The 25,170-nt window shown below is 42.1% G+C and overlaps 1 protein-coding gene across 2 annotated transcripts; it reads left to right on the top strand.

Moving 5' to 3' along the window:
* Window positions 1–208: 208 nt before the first annotated feature.
* On the top strand, window positions 209–24,602 carry stk11ip (serine/threonine kinase 11 interacting protein). 2 transcript variants are annotated; one of them, XM_079670030.1, is made up of 26 exons: window positions 209–385; window positions 597–664; window positions 1,195–1,397; window positions 1,809–1,883; window positions 2,007–2,102; window positions 2,192–2,299; window positions 2,381–2,452; window positions 2,539–2,668; window positions 3,029–3,132; window positions 3,236–3,325; window positions 4,271–4,312; window positions 4,432–4,599; window positions 4,718–4,799; window positions 5,135–5,596; window positions 5,677–5,897; window positions 6,153–6,263; window positions 7,169–7,400; window positions 9,214–9,371; window positions 9,453–9,711; window positions 12,384–12,496; window positions 13,957–14,054; window positions 15,006–15,178; window positions 20,049–20,133; window positions 20,901–20,983; window positions 23,154–23,371; window positions 23,484–24,602. In XM_079670030.1, the coding sequence occupies exons 2-26, from the start codon at window positions 598–600 to the stop codon at window positions 23,622–23,624; spliced, it is 3,591 nt and encodes a 1,196-aa protein (XP_079526156.1). In that variant the 5' UTR covers window positions 209–385; window position 597; the 3' UTR covers window positions 23,625–24,602. The 2 variants fall into 2 exon arrangements, with proteins under 2 accessions (XP_079526156.1, XP_079526155.1); XM_079670029.1 differs by having other exon boundaries at window positions 15,003–15,178.
* Window positions 24,603–25,170: the final 568 nt, after the last annotated feature.

Raw genomic sequence — 25,170 nt, 5'->3', positions numbered from 1 at the left:
GCGTTTTTGAGTTTACATTGGATAGTTTCTACTTTAATGTCTTCCAAGCTGTGGCTAATGAAGCTCTTATCCTAAGCACCAATACACCAAAATTAAAAAGGTGATTTCCTTTTTTTTGTTGACAGTTTACATCTAGGGAGGGTAGTGGTTGCGACTTTTTGACTGACTCAGTATTTTGTTACCTCGTGGCCACCGTAGAAGTGTTAGAACTGAATCATGTGACGAAAGGATGTCAACATTACCGTGCACTGACTGCTCTATGACACCCACAAAATACCACTGAGACGTTGTTTTTCCTCTAGTTCAACAATGAAGACCATTTAGTTCTGCCTACTCGAAGTAAAACTATATGTTAGCTGTCCATTGTTTGGCTGTCACTGCACAGGTATGCCGTTTTTTGCCAGTTAACGACGGTTAGCTGAGCTAATGTTAGCTGTTTATAATGCTAACGCTAAACAACCATGCTAAAATGCATTGACATGTACACAAATGTATTAATTAGCACGCTGAAAATGTTTGTTATCAGCTGCTAAAGAAGGAAATGTTCTTTATTTATGTATATTCTATTGTCGTGCTAACATAATGCCTTGTTTCAGGATGGCTGCGCCTCACAGTGGACAGTCCTCCCTTGTACACAGCTTGGCCACACTCCTCCGAAATGATGGTAAAGTACACTCTTATTCACATACACTCACTTTACCCTATGTGTACATAAATACCAAAATACTTTGGCGTGTCAAGTGAATTAGGGCTGAAGTTCCACCTGCACAATGCAACCAAAACAAGAGCTGGGTGTATTCATTCAGACAGGAACCTATAAGTCGTTCTTCGTCATTCTGAAAATCTGAGGTTGCTGACATGCTTTGGTCCTGCTTTGACATTGCTTAGAAACAACAAAACAAATGACATTATTATTATTCTTATAACAATGTGCAAACTATGTGATAAATATGTTTGATTGTCAGAGAAGATATACCTTAGGTATTTTTGCATAGTCAACCCTCATGTAATGTAAATAATTCAATAGTGGCTGAAGCCTTTGTCAAACTCAAGTTTCAAAAGTTATATTTCCATTTTTTTGTTATTATATATCATTTCTTCATATGTTCTTTAACAGTTGTTGCAATTTGCTGCAGATTAAAGTGTACTATTAGATTCTCCAGAGGTAACTGAGTTGTCTCTCCTCACCTCCAGGAGCCTCGGTGCTGGACGGCAGCTCCACGCTCACCCTGCAGGCGGCCAGCTTGCAGCAGCTCACCCGGCTCTTTGAGCAGTACTTGCTGTCCAGGAGCCAGCAGCATGGCTTCCTGGCGCTGCCCTCCCACCCTGCGGACACTGCCTCTCTGCTGCAGCTGCAGTTCCTGTTTGACGTGCTGCAGAAGACCATCTCCCTTAAGGTAAGCTAGGGCCCCTTAAAATGATTTCCATTGATAGTCCTGATAGGCTCCAAGTGACCTCTATCTGCTATTTAAAAAGTCTATCCAAAGCTCCTCCCAAAGCTTCCCATAAGTCATTGAATACGATTCGATAATACTTTATTGTTAGATGAAGTCTGAAATTATTCCTGCATCACAGAAGTTTCATTTGCAACCTCAACAAGGTCACACTTTTAAAAAAAAAACAAGGGAACCATCATAACTGAATTAAATCTATTTATTGAGATAGCTTTTAACCTGAGCTGTCATTCATCTTTGTAAGAAGGTGTGTTTTTTGTAATAGTGGTAACAGTTGTTTAAATATCAATGTACCTCTACCTTTCCTGGATTCCCTATTTATGACATGTGGCGTTTCTTTATTTTAAAACGCAGCTCATCAACCCGCCAGGAGTCAAACTCCAATCTGTGGTGAAAATATTCCCCTTCAAGTCTTTGAAGTGTTTGGAGGTAATGTACGAACCCTTCATTCACTCATTTCTACCTCTCAGTCTTTTTTATTTCACGCCTGCTTCTGCCTTCATTTTCTATTTGTCTTGAAAACATTCAGATTTGTATTGTTCTGTCTTGTAGCTAAAGCGAATCCCTCCACACTGTCTGGAGGGACTCAGAGGAGTTTACTCCCAGTTGGAGGTCTTCACATGTTCAAAGAGCCTCAGCTCCCTGGAGGTAATTCAATGTTTGCAGCATGTTTTCTTACTGTCGTTGGATCTATTTTGGGCAACAAAAGTAATTTGTTCTCTTTGTTGTTTCTTCAGGAGCTGCTCTCTCTGTGTGGAGGTGACCTGAGCTCTGCACTGCCTTGGCTGGAGCTGCACACACTCAACTTTAGCTACAACTCTATTGTTTGCCTGGACCAGTCCTTAGTGAGGAAACACACACAGATGCATCATTACTGACCTACGAGCTGATCATCCCCTAACTTTAACCTTCTGTTTCTTCCGTAGAGTTTACTTAACGTCCTGAAATCCTTAGATTTAAGCCATAACAAGATTCAGGAGGTTGCTGAATTTCTTAAGGTTAGGTTATTCATAAAAAATTTGAATTATGCTTGTGACCACACCTTGTTTTGCAGCTGTCTTATTTCCTTATTTCCTTTTTACAGCCCTTGAGTGAACTGGAACACTTGAACCTGGGCTACAACTGCCTGCAGAGGGCGCCAACGCTGGGCCTGAGTGCCAGGGCCAAACTCGTCACACTCATCCTCAGGAACAATGAGCTGGAGACTATTAACGGTAACATCAACTCATACATAGTCAGGGTGTTACTCATGTTGTTCTTTAAAGCACTCCTGAGTCAGATCAGGGATGCAATCACAAAGAGACAAAGCAACCTGAAGAGCAAAACTGGAAAAGCGGGAAGCTGTCAAACAGCCAGCTGTTTTCCTAATCCATCGGTTTTTCTTTGATATTGTTTATCAGCACTCAGTCAAACATTAGATCACCTTACACCTGCCTGTTTATTATGTCTGCTTGGATTAGAAAGCAGAACAGCATGAGCATTTGAGCTGCAGGTTTCCTTTTATGTCGACTCTTTTGTGTTGTGTATACTGCGTGTTCTTGATGTAATCCGTCTTTTCCTGTGTGGTTAAACAGGTGTGGAGCAGTTGTCTTCACTCCAGCACTTAGACTTAGCCTACAACCTCCTGTTGGAGCACTCCCAGCTGGCCCCTCTCTCCCTGCTGCACTGCCTCAACACAGTAAGGAAACACATGCATCCTGACACATTTATTTCCCTTAAAAAATATCAACTTGACGTAGCGTGGTAAATCAGACTCTGTAAAATGTAATGTCTTCTTCCAGCTTCACCTGGAGGGCAACCCGCTGTTCTTCCAGAAGACACACCGCACTGGCACCGTCAGACATCTCTCTCCTAAAGCTGCGAACATGAGAGTAAGACATTATTCTAGATAGACGTTTACACATTTTGAATATCAAATAATGATCGTAAAAGTTGGTTTGGAGGCATCAGCACAGGATGTAGTATATTCAGAATCAGAATACCTTTGTTAGTCCCACGGAGGGGAAATGTGCGTAGTTACAGCAGGACAAAGAGCCACAGACAGGTTAATGTTACATTATGTTAAATACATGGTGTGCATTTAAAAAAAAAAAAAGTACTAAGTAATGATATAATTAAAAATAAAAAGTTACTTAATTAAAAAAAAATAGACGTCCTGTAACAGTTCTTAGGATTTAGCAGCCAGGTAAATATTACACAGTTATTAACGGCATCTATATATATTGCACATCTAGCACATATTGCACATAGGTGGTTGGTATATAACAGCAGCAAGTTACAACATTTACAAAATACACACCTTGTAACAGTTCTAAGGATTTAGCAGCCAGGTATATATTACAGTTATTAACGGCATTTATATATTGCACATATTGCACATACAGTAGTTTGTTGGTATTTATTCAAAACAGCAGTTGAAGACAAGCATATCAGCGAAACATCTAACAGGTCCAACAACATAAGACTTCTTGGAGCTACTGTAAGCAACAGTTAGCGGTTAGCAGTAGTTTAACAACAAACAAAGCTTTCTGTCCATCAGGAAACTCCATCAATCACAGCCCATAGGGGAAACCAAAAATTAATGTAGAGTTGAGTAGTTACACTGTGTTGCTTTACGTTTTGGGTAAGCTGGTACATTTCCAAAGTAGGCTGTGATCTGAACATATATCCAGCAGGGGTTGGCTCAGAGGAGTTATACTGGAGGTATTGATCTATTAAAAGCACACCCTCTATACATTTATAAAAGAGCTCCAAATCAGCTGCCTCTGAGTATGTACCACTGAAAACTATTTCTACATGTTTTGTTTTTCTTCCAGCTCAAACTCAACGGTACCACGCTGTCGTCATCTGAGTTATCGGTAAGTTTCAATCTCATATAATCATCCCGGGGTTTGTTTATGTAATGGGTAAACTGTACAAGGTTGCATTTTAGAAATGAGTTTTTCTGAGTTAAAAGTCAAAGAACTTTCTTCTGCAGGTTCTGCCCAAACAAGGCCAGCTGATTGTCCCTGTACAGACTTTACCTCCCGTTGCCATGCCGACAGAACGGAGTAACCAGGATGTGTCCAGTGGTGCCGGGGAGCTGAGTGACAGCATGTCAGTCGCAGAAGTGGGAGTCACGCGCCTTCGGAAGAGGAAATCCAGAGTAAGAGAGCTCCTGAGTGTTATGTAGTGCTTTTTTATAATGTCAAATATGTCCTGTATAATGATGACCTCTTCTTCGTTACTAAATGACACATTTTCCAAATCATTCTGTGTTTCAGAGTAAAGTGAAAGTGCGAAGGGCTAGCATATCAGAGCCCAGCGACACAGACTACCAGCCCAAGCTGCGTTCCTCCTCACAGAGTGGGTATTATAGCATGTCTTTCAAAGGATGCTGTTAACATTTGACTTCTTAATCAGAAAAACAACACGTTGTTATGATAAACTTTTTATTATTTGGTGTCTACTACAAAAAAACCAGATGAAGGATCATTGGACGTCTAAAGTTATTTAGAGAAACAAGCTAGACTAACGTTAGCGGTTAGTTAGCAGCCACTCTGTTCTGTGTGTAATGGAGGGACACAGATTTGAACCCTGAAACTGCTTTATTCTTTATTCTTTAGCAGGTTTAACCACTCGATCCGAACACATGATACAAATATTAATATTGTGCGTTTAATATGTTCTTCCTGCGCTAGGCATTGTTCTTCCTCACCAGCAGGAGATCGAGCGCATGTCCAGCTTCAGAGATCAGCTGGGGGAGGATTGGCTGAGGTACCAACACCATCTAGATGAAGCACAACCCTCTACTGTTACCACCGCTGTCGTCAACGGCAACCCACTCCCTCAACCCCTCCCCAACGGCCTTAACACCACCACATGTCCATCTACTAGTGTACAGTCCATGGAGGTCCCAGAAGTCCTCCCCCCTCCGCTGCTCTCATCCGAGCCTAGATTGGAGACGTCTATTGATGCAGACTTTGAAACAGAATCCACGCTCCAATGGCATGGCACCTTAGAGGAGAGCACGGTGGATGACCCTATGGAGAGCCAGGGAGTGGGGGGTTCACCTGAGCCCAGTCCAGGCTCCCAAAAATCGGTCAGCAGGGAGAGAGCAGACACCAAGGAAGAAGATGAAGAAGAGGAGGAAGATCTGGGAGGTAGGGTACTCCATAGATGAAAATACAAAGACTAAATCAGCAAAAACTCTTCTGACTTCCTTTCCTTTTTTGTGTTTCAGTGGACCTCTGTCACCCTCTACTTGTGGGTGTCTTATCAGACAAGGAGGAAGGAGACGGAGAAGGACAGGGGGAGAGGGGGAGGAACAGGAGGGAGGTGTTCCTGTGCATCAAACAGGGCCTGGTGCTGGAGGTGGACATGCAGCGCGGCCGGGAGAGGTGCCGCCTGGAGCTCAACAGCCTGGCCCGGGTGGAGACTACAGAGGCTCCCTGGACCCGAGGGGTGAGGGCAGGGGTGTGGGGGTGCAATGGTTCATTGATCAACCCTCTGTTAAAGGTCTATGCAGAGTGGAAACATCCACACGTCTTGAAGAAACGCCGCTCTGCATTACAATGAGTTACTGTTTATTAGTTCTTATGTGGTTGAGGGGGATTGTAATTTCTATTTAAATCTATTTGAAGGAAGGAAAGTCCAATTTGTTTCCTCTTCAGTAATTGAGATTCTCATTCAAACGTATTGATTTTCTGTGTCTCTTAGGAGACCGAAGAGATGCTTCCAGCTGTGGAGCTTCATTTCGACTACATCAGCAGAGACAAAAAGAGGAGATGCTACGTCGTGCTTGATGATGATCCACAGCAGGCACTGCAGGTTAAAACACACAGAACCTCAAATTCACACACACACACACACACACACACACACACACACACACACACACACACACACACACACACACACACACACACACACACACACACACACACACACACACACACACACACTCTTGGGTCCTTTCCATTTGATTCCTTTTAAGAACCGTTTTTATCTTTCAAGATTAAAAGTTCACCCTACTGTGGAAAAACACGAAACCGGCAGATTAACATCCCACCCACATACACACAGTGAGTCAGAGAAAACACAGTACCTAGAACAACACACACCTACAGTATAGGACGAGCCCGGTCCTGTCTACAGGCTGTCCTCTACTCAAACCCTCTTACCTTTTGTTTCTGAATGTTCTGTCAGCATCCAGCAGCACAGTTTGTTCCAGGTTAACCACCCTGTTTACGACTTTCTGATCTTTTATTGTCCAACATTAAATCAGCGTCGGGTATAATTCAAAGAGCAAATTCCAGTATGTTGTGACTCATGATTGATGCTTTGTAAACAAACACATTGCTTAATGAAAAGTATAAAACCACAACCAACACCCAAACAATAGCTGATGGTGGCCAACCTACAGCGATTGTTTTTTTCCTCAAATCAGCCCTCAGTCCTTCTGATTTGAAACCTTTCACAAGCTTCATGTAGCTCCTACAGTTCCTAAGCTTTTAACAAGAACATTGTTTGTGTTTATGTCTACTTGCCAGAGAGAGCTTTTTTCTCAACCAAATATCATTCAGCTGGGATTTTACACGAGCTAGTGCCAGCCGAACAAACGCTAGTGAATGTTGGATTGGTTTCTCAGTTGTCTTGGTAATAAATGAACTTTTTTTCTAATGTTCATTGTCAACAAACTGTTCTAAAAAAAAACGAACTTTTTTGCCGACCAGGCCTTGACGGACCTGCTGACCCATGTTGCCGAGGAGAACCAGCAGCGGGAGCTCCTTCCCAGCTGCGTCTGCCTGCAGTGCCTCCGCTGCAGGGCAGAGTTCACGCTCAAGAGAGAAGGACGAGATGAGCTGGCGGGGGGGAGGGCGAGGAGGAGAGGGGCCGCCATGGTACCTGACAGTGCGGAGGAAGAGGGCGGGGAGGAGGTGACGCAGTTCCATGACGACAGCAAAGGTGAGAGTGATGAAAGGGGGAGTCGTTTAAACAAAATAAAAAGATGGCAAGTTCTTTAATATCAAGGAAAACGTGGTCATGAGTTCCACAAATCAAAGCCTTTGTATCTACTTAAAGGTACACATATTTAGTACATACACACATCTGTATCTCCCTTTGAAATACATGTGTTGTTGCGTTTATTAAAAATAATAGAAAGTTGAGAATTTTTGCTGAGCCAGTGCCAATTCATTCGCCCAAAAACTGTCATATCTCATCCAACGTACATCTGTAGAGCCTGGCAAGATGTAAAAGGCACCCTAATAATGAAAATGTGTACAAAGTAAACAAAGCAACAACATGACAGGATATGAATAAGTAAATATGTGGAGCAGGGAGAAAAAAGGGTTCAAACAATCATCATTTTTTGGACTGTTATTATCACTAACCAAATGTTTAAAGGAACTTTGAGAAAATCTGTAAAAACAAATGACAATACAAATTCCATTTGCGCACAACTGTAGGTGAAACACGGGCCCAAGCAATGTGATGTTTGGCTTGGGTTTATATCTGAATCAGTCATCCATAGATGTCAAACAATCCCACACACATGCCACAGCTCTGAAAGACCTTTTTTTCCAATTCATCCCTCATACTGAGACACGCACATTGAGTCATGTTTCAGCCTGACAAACTCTAAACCGGCCAAAAATCAAAGCGTTACATTCATTTTTTAATTTTCCACTCAAATCTGTGCTTTCGTTCCTCACCGTCAGCGGCCTTTGTTGTTGATCAATTGGACAGAAAAGTGGCAAACACAAGGTCGCACATGTACACCTGGAACAATTTATGCAAAAAAAACCAATGTTTATTGTGAGTTGACGTCAAAGCACTCCTACTCGACTATCAGGTTCCCATTGGAAGGCTGCATATCTTCCCAAAACAAACTCCGAGACGAGTTCAGCATCTCAGGAGTTATCTCCCCTCTTTCATTGTGTTGCTTCTCTATAGTTAGCAGCGGGTAGATGACCCCCTTCGCTCCAGCATTTGGACCAAACCTAACATTAAGACCTGCTCCGGCATGTACACGCTACACGGGCTTTGTCCCGCAGACGTTCTGGGGGATTTCATGGATCAGCGCGCCTTTGTTTGTGTTAGTGTTTCAGGCTGTAAATACCTTTTGTCATTCGCACGTGTCTAAACTAAGATATTTGTTTGCTTGTGGGTAACAGACATACATGCCCTGCAGATACGAAAAAAGAAAAAAAGTCCACCTCATATGAAACTTGTTAGGAATGAAGCATGTTTCCTGCCCATATTCGTGCATACGGGTCGTTTGGTTGTCAGAATCGTTAAACTGTTCCCCTGTTCTTCAGCAGGGACGGACACAGAGGATTTAAAAATGAAACACTCATATTTCTGGTTAGGTTAACGCGCAGTCAGTGGAGAAAGTACTCATACATATAGAAGTAAAAGTACTAACACCACAGTGTACAATACTCATGAATAAATGTCCTGCATTGAAATGGTAAGATTTGCACCAGATGGACTTTAATGCCAAATTGCATATTTCAGATTAATACAGTATATTAGATCACTGTTATAATTATTGAATTAATAATATCTCGTTTTAATTTTAGGATTTGTATGAAACTAGGATTTTAATCTGTACAATACAGTTTGTAGGCTCGTCCAGAATTATATTTTATTATATTCATCCTTAACCAATATTAGCTTAGACATTGCAATTTTGACAAATGGTGCAGATCTAGTTTTTTCGGGTCTGGTTGCCTCCGCCGCCAATAACCTTTTTTTTCCTCTTTGTTTTTCTCAGGAGACATTAATATTTGTCCAGAATGTGGTAGCGATCACGTTGTCCATGTGGATGGCCAGTCCACTCCCTACAGCAGTACCCCAAACAAGCACTCATCCAGGCCGGAGAGTGACGACAATCTTCTCCATGTGATCCACAGCACTCGGAATATCAATAAGGTCTTTCAGAGAACAGTAAAACACGTCCTCTTTGTCCATTTGATATGTATGTCCCACCAACTCTTCTCTCTGTCTCAACAGGAGGATTACACAGACGGCAGTGTTAGCAGCAGTCCAATCTTGGAGGCCGCCACCACCACCACCACAGAAGACCCCGCCTTCTTCACTGCCCAGGGAAGCTCCTTCTTCATCGGGGACGCTCAGGGGGATTCCTCCAGCCTGTCCTACAACACAGAGTGCCAGAGTAAAGAGGATCTGGCTGGGAGCTACCGCTACACCGCTACAGGTGCTACACCACCTGAAGTCCAGGCACCTCCTGCAGGAAGATCCACCCCTAATGGTGGGTTGACAAACCTTTGGTTAATCCATTCATCCATTTTCTAACGCTTATTGTCGGGGTCTCATTCATTTGACTAGTTATTATAATTATTTGACTATACTCTTATGCTTCGACATGTAGGATTGGGAATCGGGTATTAAAGGTCCCGTGTCATCGCCATTTCCACTGATCATCATTCCATTGTTGAGGTCTACTAGAATAGATTTACATTGTTCAATGTTCCAAACTCACATTGGTTTCTCATACAGCATCTCTGTATAGCATGTGTATTCACTCTCTGTCCTACACGCCTTGTTGGAGCCCCTGCCCCCCCCCCCCCCCCTCCCTGTGAGCCCAGTGTGCTCTGATTGGTCAGCTCGCCCACTCTGTTCTGATGAGTCCACCACCGTTACAGCAGAACATCAGTGATTATGTGTTACAATGGCGTTTGTTAGCAACCAGGAAATGACACCAGTAATGACAAACAGATGACAATGCTGCGTGGGGTCTGGGTGCCGTGTTGGCGGGACGTTGCGGGGCTCGTGCCCCTCGAGCGGACGATGTGAGCTGGGTTAGTGGTGTGGTTTCCTGGTTGCTGCGTGGGGTCCGCGAGAGAGCGAGACACAGCGAAACCCACCCCGAAACCAGCCCGAGCACACACAGACACCCGCACTCTGGCTGTGAGTCTGTGTGTGTGCTCACACACAGCCTCGCCGCGTCCCGCCATCTCAGGCTGAGAAATCTGCGGAGCTGCAGCTGAGAAAAAATTGAGTGTGTGTGAGGAAGTCACACTTAACGTAACGGCTCCGTGGACGTAGCGTAACGGCTCCGCGGATTGGTCCATTTGGGTATGGTTACGTCACTATACCCAGGAAGAAAAAATGGAAAAACAGAAATGTCCAACGAGGCGTTCAGGGGCAGCATAGACTGGTCTTTTCTGTGTTAGAGTTTTACTCGCTACAGGGTGTACTTCGAGGGTTTGTGAGTCTGCAGACCGTTTACCTGCAGAAAAACCTTCATAACACACAAGGGTACGGGTAATGACCGGAAAAGCATGTCATGGGATTTTTAAAGTGCATTCTGTGAGTGTTGGAAATGTCTTTAAGGTCCTAAATTGAACTCGGTGAACCCTGCAGAAGCCCTGTTTTTTATAGCTGCAACTAATGATTGGTATTTTTACAAGTGAGGCTCCCAACTGGTCCAGACTCGAGCCCTAATTTTCCTTTTAGACATTACGTCACAGCCCACTCACAGTGCAATGTTTCACCCATTAGTTTGTTTTCTTTAATCACTTCTGCCTGTGAGTGGATTTAAATCCTTCCAATTGTGAGGAGACGTGGGTAATAATTGTGCTGCCCTTCTATAAAAAAAAAAAAAACATTTTAAAGAATTGCAGAAGTAACAACTTACTTAGTCCACATAAACTACTCGGAGCAAGAAATATAAAAGATGTTTATAAAAATTGAACAAAGCTTGGCACCCAGTTAAATACCTATCAATTGGGAACTGCTGGTGTGATGTATATTATATACAAAACAACTGAAAAATTCCCACAACATAGTACGTCAGAGCTTAAAGTTATCAAAAGTTCAACTTTGTCTCATTTAAAGTGATCTAAAACAGAGAAAAGTAGCAAATCCTCCCATTTGAATAGCTAGAAAAACCGAAACAGTTAATATTTTTGCTTGAATGTTCACATCCTGTCAGCTGTGGTTTTTTAACATCCATAATAACATTTTGATGTTGGCAGGACTGCTTATTGGAGGAAAGCCCAAACAGCAGTAAATTATAAAGGATATTTTATGACTTGATTTGAATTCGGCTGTTCACATGGTCATTGTAAAACACATGGACTGTGGCGTGCGGTTTAAACTGTCTACGTCAGCCTCCTCTCTAAAGATATATTTAAATCTTAATTGGACGCGAGCAGAGATGGGAAGTATTTTGTGGATAGTTTGTGGTGCAGAAATCCTCCAGAGCGCTCTGTATCTCTTTGACAGCATCTCGGGCATCTGTCTGCCATTTTTCAATGAGCCACATGGTGCAGGAAGACAGATTGGAATCGTTACTGGAAGTGATGGGGAGTGGAATGAAAGTCTGAGAAAGGGAGGGCTAATAAAAGCTTTTTGGAAATGCTGCAGTCATTCTAAAAGCAAAGTCTTAGGACAGTGAACTCCTCCGAAACACTGACACTAAATATGGTGTCCTTTTCCCGTGACACAGAGCACCCATTGTTGTCTCTTCAGAAGCAGCTCTTGATGAATCAATGCGTCTCTGTGCGTCTCCCCTTCAAAAAGAAATGTGTCTTAGGACTTCAAAGGCCTCTTTAATCTGATCTCTGTTTGCACACGCTTCAAATGAAAGACGTTGCGTTTGTTTAGGCCCCCCGCGGGTCAGCACCCTGTCCTTCCTGATTAGCTCTAACCATCCATCAACGCTCAAATAACCTCCAGTGCAGTTCATTGGTTGATTTATTGCTCTTAAATGTCGTCCTGCGTAAGGGCTGCTGGCTAATGCTCCCGTCTGCTTCAGTAAAAGCTGTCGTCATAAAAGTGAAGAAATATAGGTTTGCATTTCTGCCAGAGAACTTTACTCTCAATGTGAGATATCATCGAGGGAATCAATAAACTTGATTTAAGCCGTCTATTGTTTGACATGTCATGTTAGATCACTCATTTACATTTTCCTTGTAGATGATTTGGACTTCCTGTCTGAGGACTGCGAGGCGGTGGACCATCGGCTACAGCTCTTCCTCGATGTGGAGGTCTTCGAGGAGGAGGAAGAAGAGCTTCACTCTTTCCTCAAGGTAAGAGCGAGGCAACAGTTTTGGAAACCGCATGGCATCACTAGGGTTTCTTTACTGAATAAACAAACGTGGCACTAGATGAGCTTTCGAACAGAGCCAGGATAGCTGTTTCTAATATGTTTGCTCAGCTAACTGGCTATTAACTGTAGCTGTATCTTTAAAAGACAGACCTGAGAGTGGAACAGCTTTAGCCAGATGCATGAAAACACATTTAAACTGTTTGTTTTAATTCAAATCAGGTGCAATGCAGATCTAATAACAGTCATCACAATTTGTTTTGATGTTACTTATCTCTGATTGGTGCAAGTGTGTACCTTGTTCCAACTGAGCCCTGCCTTGTTAAACTACCAACAGAAATGCCTATTGTGAAATAACCAACTCCGTTTACTTTGGCAGACAATAATATGTTCATGTTTGACTCTACTGCTTACAATAAAAAACCGATTTAAAAATAGTGTTTCCAGGGCCTTTTAAACTTTATGGAGCTGATATTAAAGCAGGAAACAGTGGCCGCCTGTGACTGATCGTCCAAATTCTACGGTGTATGTTTTTATGTCGCTTTTATTGCTTCTTTTGTGATTGTGGTTTTAAAAGTTCCTCTTAACATATCTCTCTAATAGCCAAGAGATTCCCGCTTAATGGGTGGTGACAGCTCATACTGCAACACTTCAGCTGCGGTTTCATCTCCGTCAGCCAAGATGAGTCAGTTAATCTCCACGCTCCGACTTCGTCTTCTCCTGGAGATTTTTTTTCCAGCCCCCCCCCCCCCCCCCCCCCTGCTGGCATTCACTGAGACCCTCTTTTAATATGCCTTGCACCCTGGGAGCTCTTCAAGTCTGACGGATATTGCTTTTCTCTGTCAGACACCTGGACGAGCAGCAGAGAGCCGTGCAGGATCAAGCAAACGTCCCGCTCCATTCATCTTAGTTCAGTTTATTTATCTTGTGGCAGGGCCGCTCGCTGTTCACTTGTTTTGACTTCTTGGGTTGTTTTAGAGAACGTTGAGGAAGGCTTTGGTCTAGAGTGTTTGATTTTAAACTCCTATAGAGCCTGTGTAAAACTCAAGACTGCTATTATGATAACAAAAAAGGCATATTATATAGAATGAGTCCAACATTGGTCCAAGGCAAACATACAAATATATCTGAAGTAGAAGGACGATTTATTTCAAGGAATAAAGTAAAAAGGTCTAGACTAAAGATACGAAGTTGAGAGTAAGAATTATAAAGTAGTTTAGTGTTATACTGCAAGTTGGACTTCATTTGAAACCATTCCACTATATTTTCAAAATGCAAAATTAAAAACAATCCTTCTGCCGTCATTGTTTCTTATATCCTGCCCAAGTCCTTCACTAATTCACAGGGAAGAGCAGCACTTTGAGTATAATAACGTTCCACTCCCACTCCAGACAATGTGCATTCAGCTTAATGTCATGCTTCCTTTTTACTGTGCGGCTTCAGATGTCAGCTGTGAAGTTTGGAGAGCCCGGGCAAGTCCCCTCTCTGCTGGTGGTGTCCAACATGCACATCTATTTCCTGGAGATGACATCAGAAACCCAGTGAGTAGAGCCACTTCACAGACTAGAAACAAACATAGTAAGTGGCTTACACTGTGTAGTGATATGCATTCTTGCAGTATTATAAGCATAACACGTATCTTGGAAGTATAAAGTCAAGTCTGTGAGATGTTTATACAACACATTCCAATTTATCAAAAGGGTAATTAAATCCTGCTGGACTGGACCGAGGTTCAAAAGAGGGCGCCACTCTGTAGCTAACAATTATGACTTTTAACGCGTGTGTGTGTGTGTGTGTGTGTAGTTCCACACACTCCAGATAGGATGTGGATTATATTGCATAACCTGTTTTCTGGGTCACATCTTGAGAACACATTGACCTCGCAGTGTCTCTGGACTGTGGAGTATTTGTTTTATAGTTTTAACCCCTTGTATTGTTTTTCTTTCTTTCCTACCACACGCATAAAAACCTTACTAGGAAATAATGCCAATACACCATTGAATATTGAAATATACATGTTGTATATTGTGCACATTTTTACTTCTTTTGTCAATTTAAATATTTCTCTCATCTCTTAAAGGACTTTTATTTAAATATCTTTATTCGGTTTTATTTTTTTATTGCACTTGTTCTAACTTGTATTTACATGTTTATATACTATTTAAATTATTATTTATTTTCTTTTCTTTTATAATGGAAAAACTATCATTAAAACCCATTTCCCACATTATTGTGATTTTTATGATGAAAGTAACCGTGACTTGTTCGTGCAAGAAGTCCAACTATTATTTTGACGTTATATTTCCATCTTTAAAAAAACAAGGTAATTCATAAGTTATTGCCATGTAAAGTAAACTCTGGCTTAACAAACACATTTTAAAGTGTTGTTCTGGCAGTCACACCTCCAAGTGTCACAGGTCATGTAAACCATTTCATCTGTCTACGCTGCGACTACATTTTCACTTTCTGATGCCTGATATTCCTCCCAGCAGAGGCCAGCTCTCCGATTGGCTGCAGAAGCGGGACAGCCACCCAATCATGGAGCTCAGCTACCTGGAGGTGGGACTTGGCTCCCAGTGCATCCACATGGCGTTTGGGGGAGTGGCCTACACCCTCCTCGTGAGGGACAGTTTACGCTGCAAACGCTTCTTTGGCCTCCTGACAGGTAAAAGGAAACACTGCCAAACACAATGTTTAATGTATGGAAAAACATATAAAAGTCTCTTTTGAGGGAGGAACTCACTGAGCCTGTTCTTTCTGTACTAACTGGACTAAGCAGTTTTCCTAAGGTCGCTCTGAGGGGATGGAAAATAATTACTTTTAAAAATAGCTGTGCTGTTGTGTGTGTGTGTGTGTGTGTGTGTGTGTGTGTGTGTGTGTGTGTGTGTGTGTGTGTGTGTGTGTGTGTGTGTGTGTGTGTGTGTGTGTGTGTGTGTGTGTGTGTGTGTGTGTGTGTGTGTGTGTGTGTGTGTGTGTGTGTGTGTGTGTGTGTGTGTGTGTGTGTGTGTGTGTGTGTGTGTGTGTGTGTGTGTGTGTGTGTGTGTGTGTGTGTGTTTTTCCACAGTAGGGTGAACTTTTAGATAAAAACGGTTCTTAAAAGGAATCAAATGGAAAGGGTGTGTGTGTGTGTGTTACCCTCACAGGCATTGTGCCACAGAAACTAATACTATACCATATGAAAGCGACGTGACGCAAACCTCTGCCCCCCACAGTATGGGGTTCACACAAACTGAGCACATCCTGCCCGGCGGCCGAGAAGAAAACCTTTTTATTAGAAGGGGCTCGGGCCTGGAATGTCTGGAAAAATATGGAAAATGAATCTGACAATCTCCAGTTCCGTGAAGTAAACAGGAAAACATGTTACATTTTGGGACATTTGTAACAGATAGGGATTTTCCACCAATTACTGTTTCGTATTATCGATGAAAGGGTACAAAACATCGAACCAGCAAACGGACACGCTGATTAGAAGAGCAGTCTCAACTTTTTCCACCAGTCCCCACATCCAGCTGCTGTCTGAGGGGCTTCTGTCCAGCTTTCACTCACACACAATCAAGCAGGAACATTCTTGGAAGAACATGAAAAGTGTTGTTTGGTACATATTCTTCGAGCAATTCATTCAGTTGGACACAAAAACGTTTTAACTCATTACATTTGTCCGTTATTTTACCCCGTGAAAAATCAAACGAGACCAGGCCAAGCATATGAAAAATATTAAATACAAAAAAGTCTTCTTCTACCCAGAATAATGTCATAATAAAGCAAAAACATTTGAAGCATCATATCATTGGGAAGAAATGACTAGACCTATGTTACATATTTGTGCTGTGTCAGGACATGACATGAAAATGTAACGCCAGATTGCCTGTAATGATATCCTTTCTTTTTTGCACACGCATCAGCATTGTGGTCGTGTTTCCCTAAATCCAACCTATCCTTTTATCCCTCCATTTGTTCCTAGCGTCCCCTGTATCCTCTGGGAGCTTTTTTTACTTGCATCCAAATTCATAAACAGCTGATTTAAGCTATTTTTTTGTCACCGAAATTCATTCCAGATTGCTCTAACCAAGGGCAAAGAGCTTGTCCAAGACATGAATAATAGTTTTCCTTCCCTTAATTCTAAACACTTACACACAAAGTATACAAGGTCTATATTTCCTTAGATCTGTTACAACCTGAGCTGTTATTGTGGCAAACTATGTATTTCCTAATGCCGAATTAACCTCAAAACAGCTGTTGTAAGATTCTGTCAGAAGTACGGGAAAGCTTAACCAAAACAAACTCGGTCTATTGTCCAAGCTGGCTCCCATCATGCGCACGAAGATGAAAGCTGCAGTGACGGAGGACTCTGAAGTTTGAAACTAAAACAGTTTTCTGGATTTCAGAAACAAACCCAGTCTGACACAACTTTATTGAAACAGGAGAGATAACACGAGACCTTTGAAATCTGCAGCCAAGAGACAAAAGAGTCCAGAACTTGTGTTGCTGATCTTCTGCTGTCGTTGGCATGTTGAGAGGGATATGCCAGTCTCTTGATGTACTCGGTAGGAGCGATGAATGTATTTGGGTTAGAGTGAAATGCCCCTTTTTTTAGGTGTTGTTTTTGAATCCGTTCCCTTTTCATACGTCTCCGCTGTCCGACGTATCAAACGGGGCTTTGGTGTTTGATTTCGTGTGAAAATGATCGGGGGCATTGTTGTTGGTGTTGGAGCCAGCCAAACAGTCTGGGACTGAAACAAGAGGAAGCAGGAGTATTGACACAGAGCAGAGCCCCAATCAAAGCCTGTTGGGGGTTCCAAACGTCTGGTAACCTTTGCTTGCTTCTGATTGCGATTCGACATGACACCTTGCTAAAGCTGTCCGTGTTAGCGAGTTATATTAGCTCTGTTTCTCCTCGGCGCAGATTTTCGTGATCAAGCTTTGTTTCAGGGTCAAGTATTTTGTTGAGGCATTCAAACAAACATTTTAGTTTCAAAATGATTACAAGGCCGATTACAGAAACAAATGTGACACTAAAACAATACAAGAGACAGAACAGGGCAGGAATGTTATATTTTCTCCAACAGCAACCTTCAGCATCCATTACTATTCAACAGTGAAACCATGGGATTAAGGGTTGTGGTGCAAAGTTGGTTAGTAGAGTGTTCACTGCAGTCCAAATGTTGTATTTAATTCATGTCTTACTTTCTTTTCACATTATCCCAAGTGTTTCTACAATTTTCTAGAGCAACATATTGTGGTTCTCGGACAAAAGTTCAACTTCAAATCATTGATTGATTTTTATCCAGTTATCCAACACAATGTTAGATCCTGGACTATTTTGACTATATATTCTAACTCAGGGGTGCCCACACTTTTTCAGCTTGGGAGCTACTTTTAAAATGACCAAGCCCAAAAGATCTACCTACAGGGCCGCCCCTGCCCAATCTGTGTCCTGAAGATGAGGAGTGAGGTGAGGCCCCCTCATAACTGCATGAACCTGTATGGCACAATACAACTCAGACTGGCTTACCTGTATGTCAATCAAGTGGCAAATGGCATAGTGAGGATGGATGATAGGCTAACTTAAAAAAAAAAAAAAAAAAAAATTAATTAATTTTTTTTTTTTTCAATGCCATGTGATCTACCCACACGAGCAAACTAGCCGTTTCCATGTCCTATTCTACGTTTCCTTTAACAAGAAACTACTTCATTTAGTGTCTTACTCACCATGTCCGTTTGTCTGGAAAAGGAGGAGACCTCTGTAGATATTTCATCTCTAGTTATTAGAAAACAGGCTGAGCAAACATTTGTGTAACTCGGCCCGCATCCCCCTCCAGGACATCAGTTGTCTGCAGAGCAGTGCAGGAGGAACTCAGATTTGTTTGACATGAAACTGCTTTTATTTAACAGTTGTCATCATTGAGTCCATTTCTTCTGGACAGAGTACCTCTATGGATCATTTGTTTACCATTTCCTTAATGTACAAGACGGGTTGAAACCTTTACCATACGTGTGGAAAGTTGGCACTGATTCAGATTCCTCGTCTTGTTCGCTCCTTCTTTGGTCAGATAGTTCCTGTTGTAGTCAGAAATTAAACGCCTTCACACACACCTATAAACAAACTTCTGGGAATAATGGAATGTGGGTTTTTTTTCCAGTGGAAAAATGATATTCATGAGACTCCCTTTTCGGCTCGCTGCACCTTCCTACTTCCTAAGAAGGATTTTGACCATCTTTTTTTCTTTTCAGTGTCCCCTTTAAAAACCCTTTTTTCTAAAGTCCGTCTATTGTAACTTGAGTGTGGAGCCGCACTACAGATACCCTCTTATCCCCGTATTGTTGCCACACTCACTGATACGCTACAATTGGTAAATGTGAGCGTGACACAGCGCATTGTGTTCCCAGCCTTTTCTCACCCACGGCTTCTATGGAGAGGAAATGCTACACCTGCAATGAGAGACCTTTTGGCTTTTTTTATCATAGTTGTAGAGAAGGAAGGAGTCTCAGATTCATTTGGCTTTTGTGCTTTCAAGAATTTCTGGGTGTGACATCTTTTTAGTCCACTTTACCTTTTTCTGTGTCCTTCAAAAGCTAAAAGGACGTTTTTTCTAGATGCTGTCATGCCTGCAATTTGCTATGCTGATCTCGGCGTGCCCCGTAGAAATCTGTAACAGTTTGTTTTATCAAAAAGTCAACAATGACTATCGAATCCAAAAGGCATCCTCTATTTCCTCCCAAGCGTCTGATGAAAGTCAGCGCACATGCTTCCATTTACTCCCAGATGTGCTTCTTACACGCAGCTCTTCACCTTCACAGCTGTTCCAACAGGCTCAGAGCTTGTAATGCAACTTTGGTCGGCTGATAGCTATCACAGTCTAAATCACCGTTCCTTCTTTGGTTTGGAAATAGGTTTTTAATGTTTGGTCGTTTCAGATTTTTCAGTTATGAGTATAATCACTATGGGTTAATCGGTTGATTGTTTTAGTGTTAGTAGTAATGTAAATAGGGAACAATAACCATTACTCTCTGTTATCCAAGTTTACATCTACAAATTGCTCATTGTACTCATTAAACATATCCATAAAGACACGCAATTTACAGTAATATGAAGCTAGGAAACCAACCAAAAGCAATAATATGACAGAAGTCTGGTTTTATTACTTCTCACTTGATTTGTTGCCTAAGGAAAAATATTCCTGATACTTTAGGGTCTCAATCACTAGTTTGCTTTTTGGCTTTGGTACCTTATGATTGACAGGTTGATATTGCAGAGTTAGGTTTGGGGGCTGTCTGTGTTTTGGTATTGAAAGTCTGTTTTCAGGTCATAACCCTTAAATCTAATCGCTTGGTTACCTACAATCGTCTTGTTTAGTTTTCAAATATATTTAGCTCCACCCTCATGTCACTTCTGGTTCCATCAAACAAGAAGACTTCGTCCAATATGCCAAACTCAAGGCCTCAAAACCAAAGTCAACGGTGACTTTGTCTACTTCTTACAAATAAACACATTGATATTATATATGTTTGAATTGTTTGTGTCCTTGTTTCCTCAGGAATAGTGCGCGAGATGGCTCACAAATCCGACAGCAAGCTGGAGTCCATCTCCACCACGAGGCTCAACCCTCAGCACCATCTCTGGTACGTCCCACTACAGATGCAACGAGACAATGGCAGCCGCCTGTGATTTGATTTGTGAAAATGCTGGATGATGTGGTCGAAATACCGTAGTTAAGAGTTAAAGAGAGTTCTAACACTGCACACATCTTTGCTTGATTACAATCAGCCTTTTTCTTTTTTGGACTTCAATTTGTAAAGCAGGCACCACTAAATTAGCGGGGGAACCACATGTTAATGTATGCCATGTGTAGCGCAACAAACCCTGACTCATGCCCCAGTACTTTCTCAACACCTGATGCTTGTAGCAGTTTGGGTAGTGGGCTTTGTAGAAACACTCTGTAAAAGCCCCTCATTCCCAATGTCACTACTTATAAGTACTTGAGTACATTTACTTAGTTCCTCTACAGCATTCTAGTTCCTTTACCAAGCCAAACATGCTTTATCCATTTTAACCCAGGTACCAACGCGCTCTTGGATCTTTAAAGAATCTTCCAATTTGTCATCTGCTCGATGGTCAACTTAAATGGAGAGGAATCAAAGCAGCGCCTTGATGTGCAGCGAAGCGCTAACCGCAGTCTCACACTTCCTTGGTTTTCACAATCCAAGCTCTGTCAGCTATTATTATGTCAATTATCCCCTTTGCTTCACAGTTACTGGGAAGTTCACCCTGTGATGCTCAAGTGCTTCCATCTGAGACAGCATGGCAGCACCGCAAGCCCTGTTATACATGAAAACACTGGCAGTGCTTTTATTATTCTAACGTTATTGATCTCTTCTGATCTTTCCAGGCCTCTGGTGTGTGAAGACATCCAGGCAGACATGGAAGATGGACAGCTGCAGTTTTTCTACATCCTGGCTTTTGTTCTGCAAGGTGACATTTATTCAGCAAAACACTAATACGTTGTGAACTTTATTTTGCATCACGTTTTCAGCTCACTATTTTTCTCTCATATCAGGTCATCGACACTGAACAAAAATATAAATGCAACACTTTTGTTTTTGCTCCCATTTTTCATGAGATGAACTCAAAGATCTAAAAAAAATTCTATATACACAAAATAACTATTTCTCTCAAATATTGTTCACAAATCTGAAAAAATCTGTAATAGTGAGCACTTCTCCTTTGCCGAGATAATCCATCCCACCTCACAGGTGTGGCATATCAAGATGCTGATTAGACAGCATGGTTATTGCACAGGTGTGCCTTAGGCTGGCCACAATAAAAGGCCACTCTGAAACGTGCAGTTTTGCTTTATTGGGGGGGTCTGGGGGGGTCCGAAAACCCTAGGGTTAAACCCTAACATGTCACCCATTGAGCATGTTTGGGATGCTCTGGATCGGCGTATACGACAGCGTGTTCCAGTTCCTGCCAATATCCAGCAACTTCGCACAGCCTCAGGGTCTGGGGGGGTCCGAAAACCAGTCAGTATCTGGTGTGACCACCATTTGCCTCATGCAGTGCAACACATCTCCTTCGCATAGAGTTGATCAGGTTGTTGATTGTGGCCTGTGGAATGTTGGTCCACTCCTCTTCAATGGCTGTGCCAAGTTGCTGGATATTGGCAGGAACTGGAACACTCTGTCGTATACGCCGATCCAGAGCATCCCAAACATGCTCAATGGGTGACATGTTAGGGTTAGGGTTAGGGTTTAACCCTAGGGTTTTCGGACCCCCCCAGACCCCCCCCAATAAAGCAAAACTGCACGTTTCAGAGTGGCCTTTTATTGTGGCCACCCTAAGGCACACCTGTGCAATAATCATGCTGTCTAATCAGCATCTTGATATGCCACACCTGTGAGGTGGGATGGATTATCTCGGCAAAGGAGAAGTGCTCACTATCACAGATTCTTTCAGATTTGTGAACAATATTTGAGAGAAATGGTTATTTTGTGTATGTAGAAAATGTTTTAGATCTTTGAGTTCATCTCATGAAAAATGGGAGCAAAAACAAAAGTGTTGCATTTATATTTTTGTTCAGTGTACATTCCTCCGTCTTACTGAGAATGACCTTACACGTGTTAAAAGGACAAACAGATCTCAACATGTCATATGTTATGATTTCTGGAAGGCTATATTACTTTGACTCTGCTTGTCTTCCTGTCATCTTGATTTATAGTCGTGTTCAAGATATTTCTCAGTTGTATTTTGGTCATCTCGCTCACTATTATAGGGATTATGTGACCCTATGTGACCCTATGTGATAATATAGAATAATAGCCAGGAAAGCATGTTATTGTCGAAAGAAGGATTTTATTTCAAATAGAAACACAGAGAAATATGTTATTAGGATGTGATTTGTGGGCTGATGTGAGACACCTGTTGCTGATCCCCATTAAACGAGTCATTAAAGTGTTGTTTTGGCTGAAATGAGTGACAGAACAGTGCCCATTACCGTATAACTCAGTTTTCCGTGCTTCATGAAGCAAAGGTAGCTGCAGGCTACACACAGCAGAGCACGCCTGTGGAATTTGAAGTGCATGCCTAGATCTGCCTTTTTCCTCGACTGCTCTACTGAAGACTGGGGCGTTCGGACATGAAATGTATAACCCAAACTTGCAGAAAAACGTCATACATATTTGTTAGCCGGTAATTCAAGACGTCTCTGATTGGCTAATGGGTAAACAAGCCAAAAAAACAGGGTGACATCACAAAGTGGCCAAAATCTGATCAGCTCATTTTCAGTTTTTAGATAGATCTCTTAAAACATAGGGGACACATATTTATATTTATTATAAAAGACATGAAAAAGTGGATTTTTAATAATATATGACCTTTAAGTGGAGGCACTTCAGGGGAATAGGGTAGCAAACTTTAACTAATATATTTCACAAAGTTGCACATTTAGTGAGTTTTTTGTATTTTTAATTTTGAATATGCAAAAGATTTCATGCTTACTCTTTTTGAACATCTACCTACTTACATAGACAATGTTAGTAAGGAATACAACTTAATGTGAGATGTGGATGTTTCCTTTCCACTGGTAAGGAAACATGTTATGATAGAAAATACCCTAAAAGTGATGTTATTGTCTTTCTTACAGAAGACATTTGGACGCCCCTTACAGTCCTGGCCACCCGGGAAACCCTGTACCTGCTCCAAGAGGATCACCAGTGGTGCAAAAACCCAAACAACACTGAAAACAATGAAGGCAGCAGCGGGAGTGTTGACATTTTAGAAACGCTGCCAATCAGCTGCGTGAGCTCAGTCGACCTGTGGCCATCAGATCAGTGCCGGATGGATATCAAGCTTTACGATGAGGTGAGTATTCAAGGGTGGAGAGATGCACACGAGAAAGCACTCTCCTTTCAGACGAGATGAGAATCGTTTTGAAACACATGCATGACTGTGATTTTTGTTTTCCCTCCTGCAGACGGTGAAAGAGGAGAAGACATGGTGTGTGCGCTCCGATAGCGCTGAGCTCCCGCAGGGTCTGCTGGCCTGGGTCAGAACACAGTGGGAGGCCATGTTCGGAGTGAAACTGCACACAAGCCTGCAAGACAAAGCAGCGTAATGGGGGGAGGGCTCGACTGTGTGTGTGTGTGTGTGTGTGTGTGTGTGTGTGGGGGGGGGGGGGAAATGTTTAGTGAGCGTGAGCCGAGGTTGTCTTTATTTTCTCTCCCCGCGCAGTCTGCTTCCATTACGCTTTCATCGTTTTTTTAAGGCAACAACTCTGAAATGATTGCACTCATTCATGTGGCACACAAGCCTGTAAAAGCACTGGTTGCATAATTCCCGATCTCCCCCCCCCCCCCCCCCCCCCCCCAGATAGCATCCTGCTTTTCCACAGCTCAAATGGAGTGTGCCTTGTTTCTGAATGCACCTCAACGTGTCTCATGTTCTTCAATCACCGTGGCGTCTTGCAGATTTGAGTTTTGGGGGGCTTTGGGTTTGGATTTTTTTTGGTAAATATCCCCCACCCCCCTTCATTCATCTAGACAGACCCCTTCCTCGCCGACTTAGGGTGCAGCGTTTTGGGAAATCACGCGCTCAACACGAGGCTGGGGGTGCTTTTGAAAGCTTTAGGAGGGTGTCATCTAGGTCACCTCACACCTTCCCACCCCAATTAGGGTCTCATGGTGTGTCTCAGCATAGTGTTATGTCAGGTACCATTAAGAAATGGTCTCATAAGATTAACAGCAGTTATTGTCTTTAACACTTGGGAGCATTTCATTAAGCTGTATTCTTTTGTTTATCGTCCTCATTTATGTTTTGCTAAATGCAGTGGATTTTCATTACTAAGTATAAATCCTTATGTTTCAAATGTTGAGCATTATGTATGGAACCACTGCAACGTGTAATCTATGTATATATTACATGCACAGTAAATATAAAAACTCAGCGGAAAGATGAACCAGTTAAACTTAATTTCTTAGCTTTGTTTTTTCATTATGGTTTGATGCAAAAAGTATTTTATTTTTATATAAATGCCATAATAAAAAGTACATTGGATGTGTCATGTGTATAATGGGATAAAAATATGTTTGTAGTATTTGTGTAGTTTCTTTTTCTGGAATAGGTTCACGTTAGCAGCATGCAAGAAATGTGACAAATCCTTGATTATTGTCTTAAAAATCTGTTTATATGTTAATGTTGTAAATGTTCTGTACTGCAAACAACAATCAAAAAAGGTGACAGATTGTTAAATATCAACCTACAGAAAGCTGTGAATGACATCATTTTTGAATGCTTTATTTGACTGTGATAAAACAAGAGCATGCACAGCTGCTGTCTGCTCGGCCACTGCTGCAGGGTAATTGCTACATTATTTCTGGCTGCAGTTAAAAGCTGCACCAGTGAAGGAATGCTAAGAGATCTGCAGAAGACGTCAGGGATGTTGGATCAAATGTATGGCCATGTCGTTACATAGCATTCTTTTTTATTTTATGCTCACTTAACACTTCCAGGCTCAGCTGTGTTAACCAATTTCACAGAGTAAATATTGCTTTAGCCACCAGTGCTGTACATGTGCTGTGCATATGCTCGTTGGAGACCCGGATCACCTTAAATTGCCCCCACGTGGCTGACAAACCCCCCCGATCCTGACCTGGGAGCAGGTT

This window comes from Notothenia rossii, assembly GCF_949606895.1.
Source record: "Notothenia rossii genome assembly, chromosome: 3".
Classification (NCBI taxonomy): Eukaryota; Metazoa; Chordata; class Actinopteri; order Perciformes; family Nototheniidae; genus Notothenia; species Notothenia rossii.
This window is presented reverse-complemented; position numbering and strand designations above follow the sequence as displayed.

What these genes read in the sequence shown, in the direction of transcription:
- stk11ip (XM_079670029.1), top strand. Translation starts at nt 598, where the DNA reads ATGGCTGCGCCTCACAGTGGACAGTCCTCCCTTGTACACAGCTTGGCC. An exon ending in AGGTTGCTGAATTTCTTAAG is followed by an intron (nt 2,453 to 2,538) that starts GTTAGGTTATTC and finishes TCCTTTTTACAG; the next exon opens with CCCTTGAGTGAACTGGAACA. An exon ending in GCACTCGGAATATCAATAAG is followed by an intron (nt 9,372 to 9,452) that starts GTCTTTCAGAGA and finishes CTGTCTCAACAG; the next exon opens with GAGGATTACACAGACGGCAG.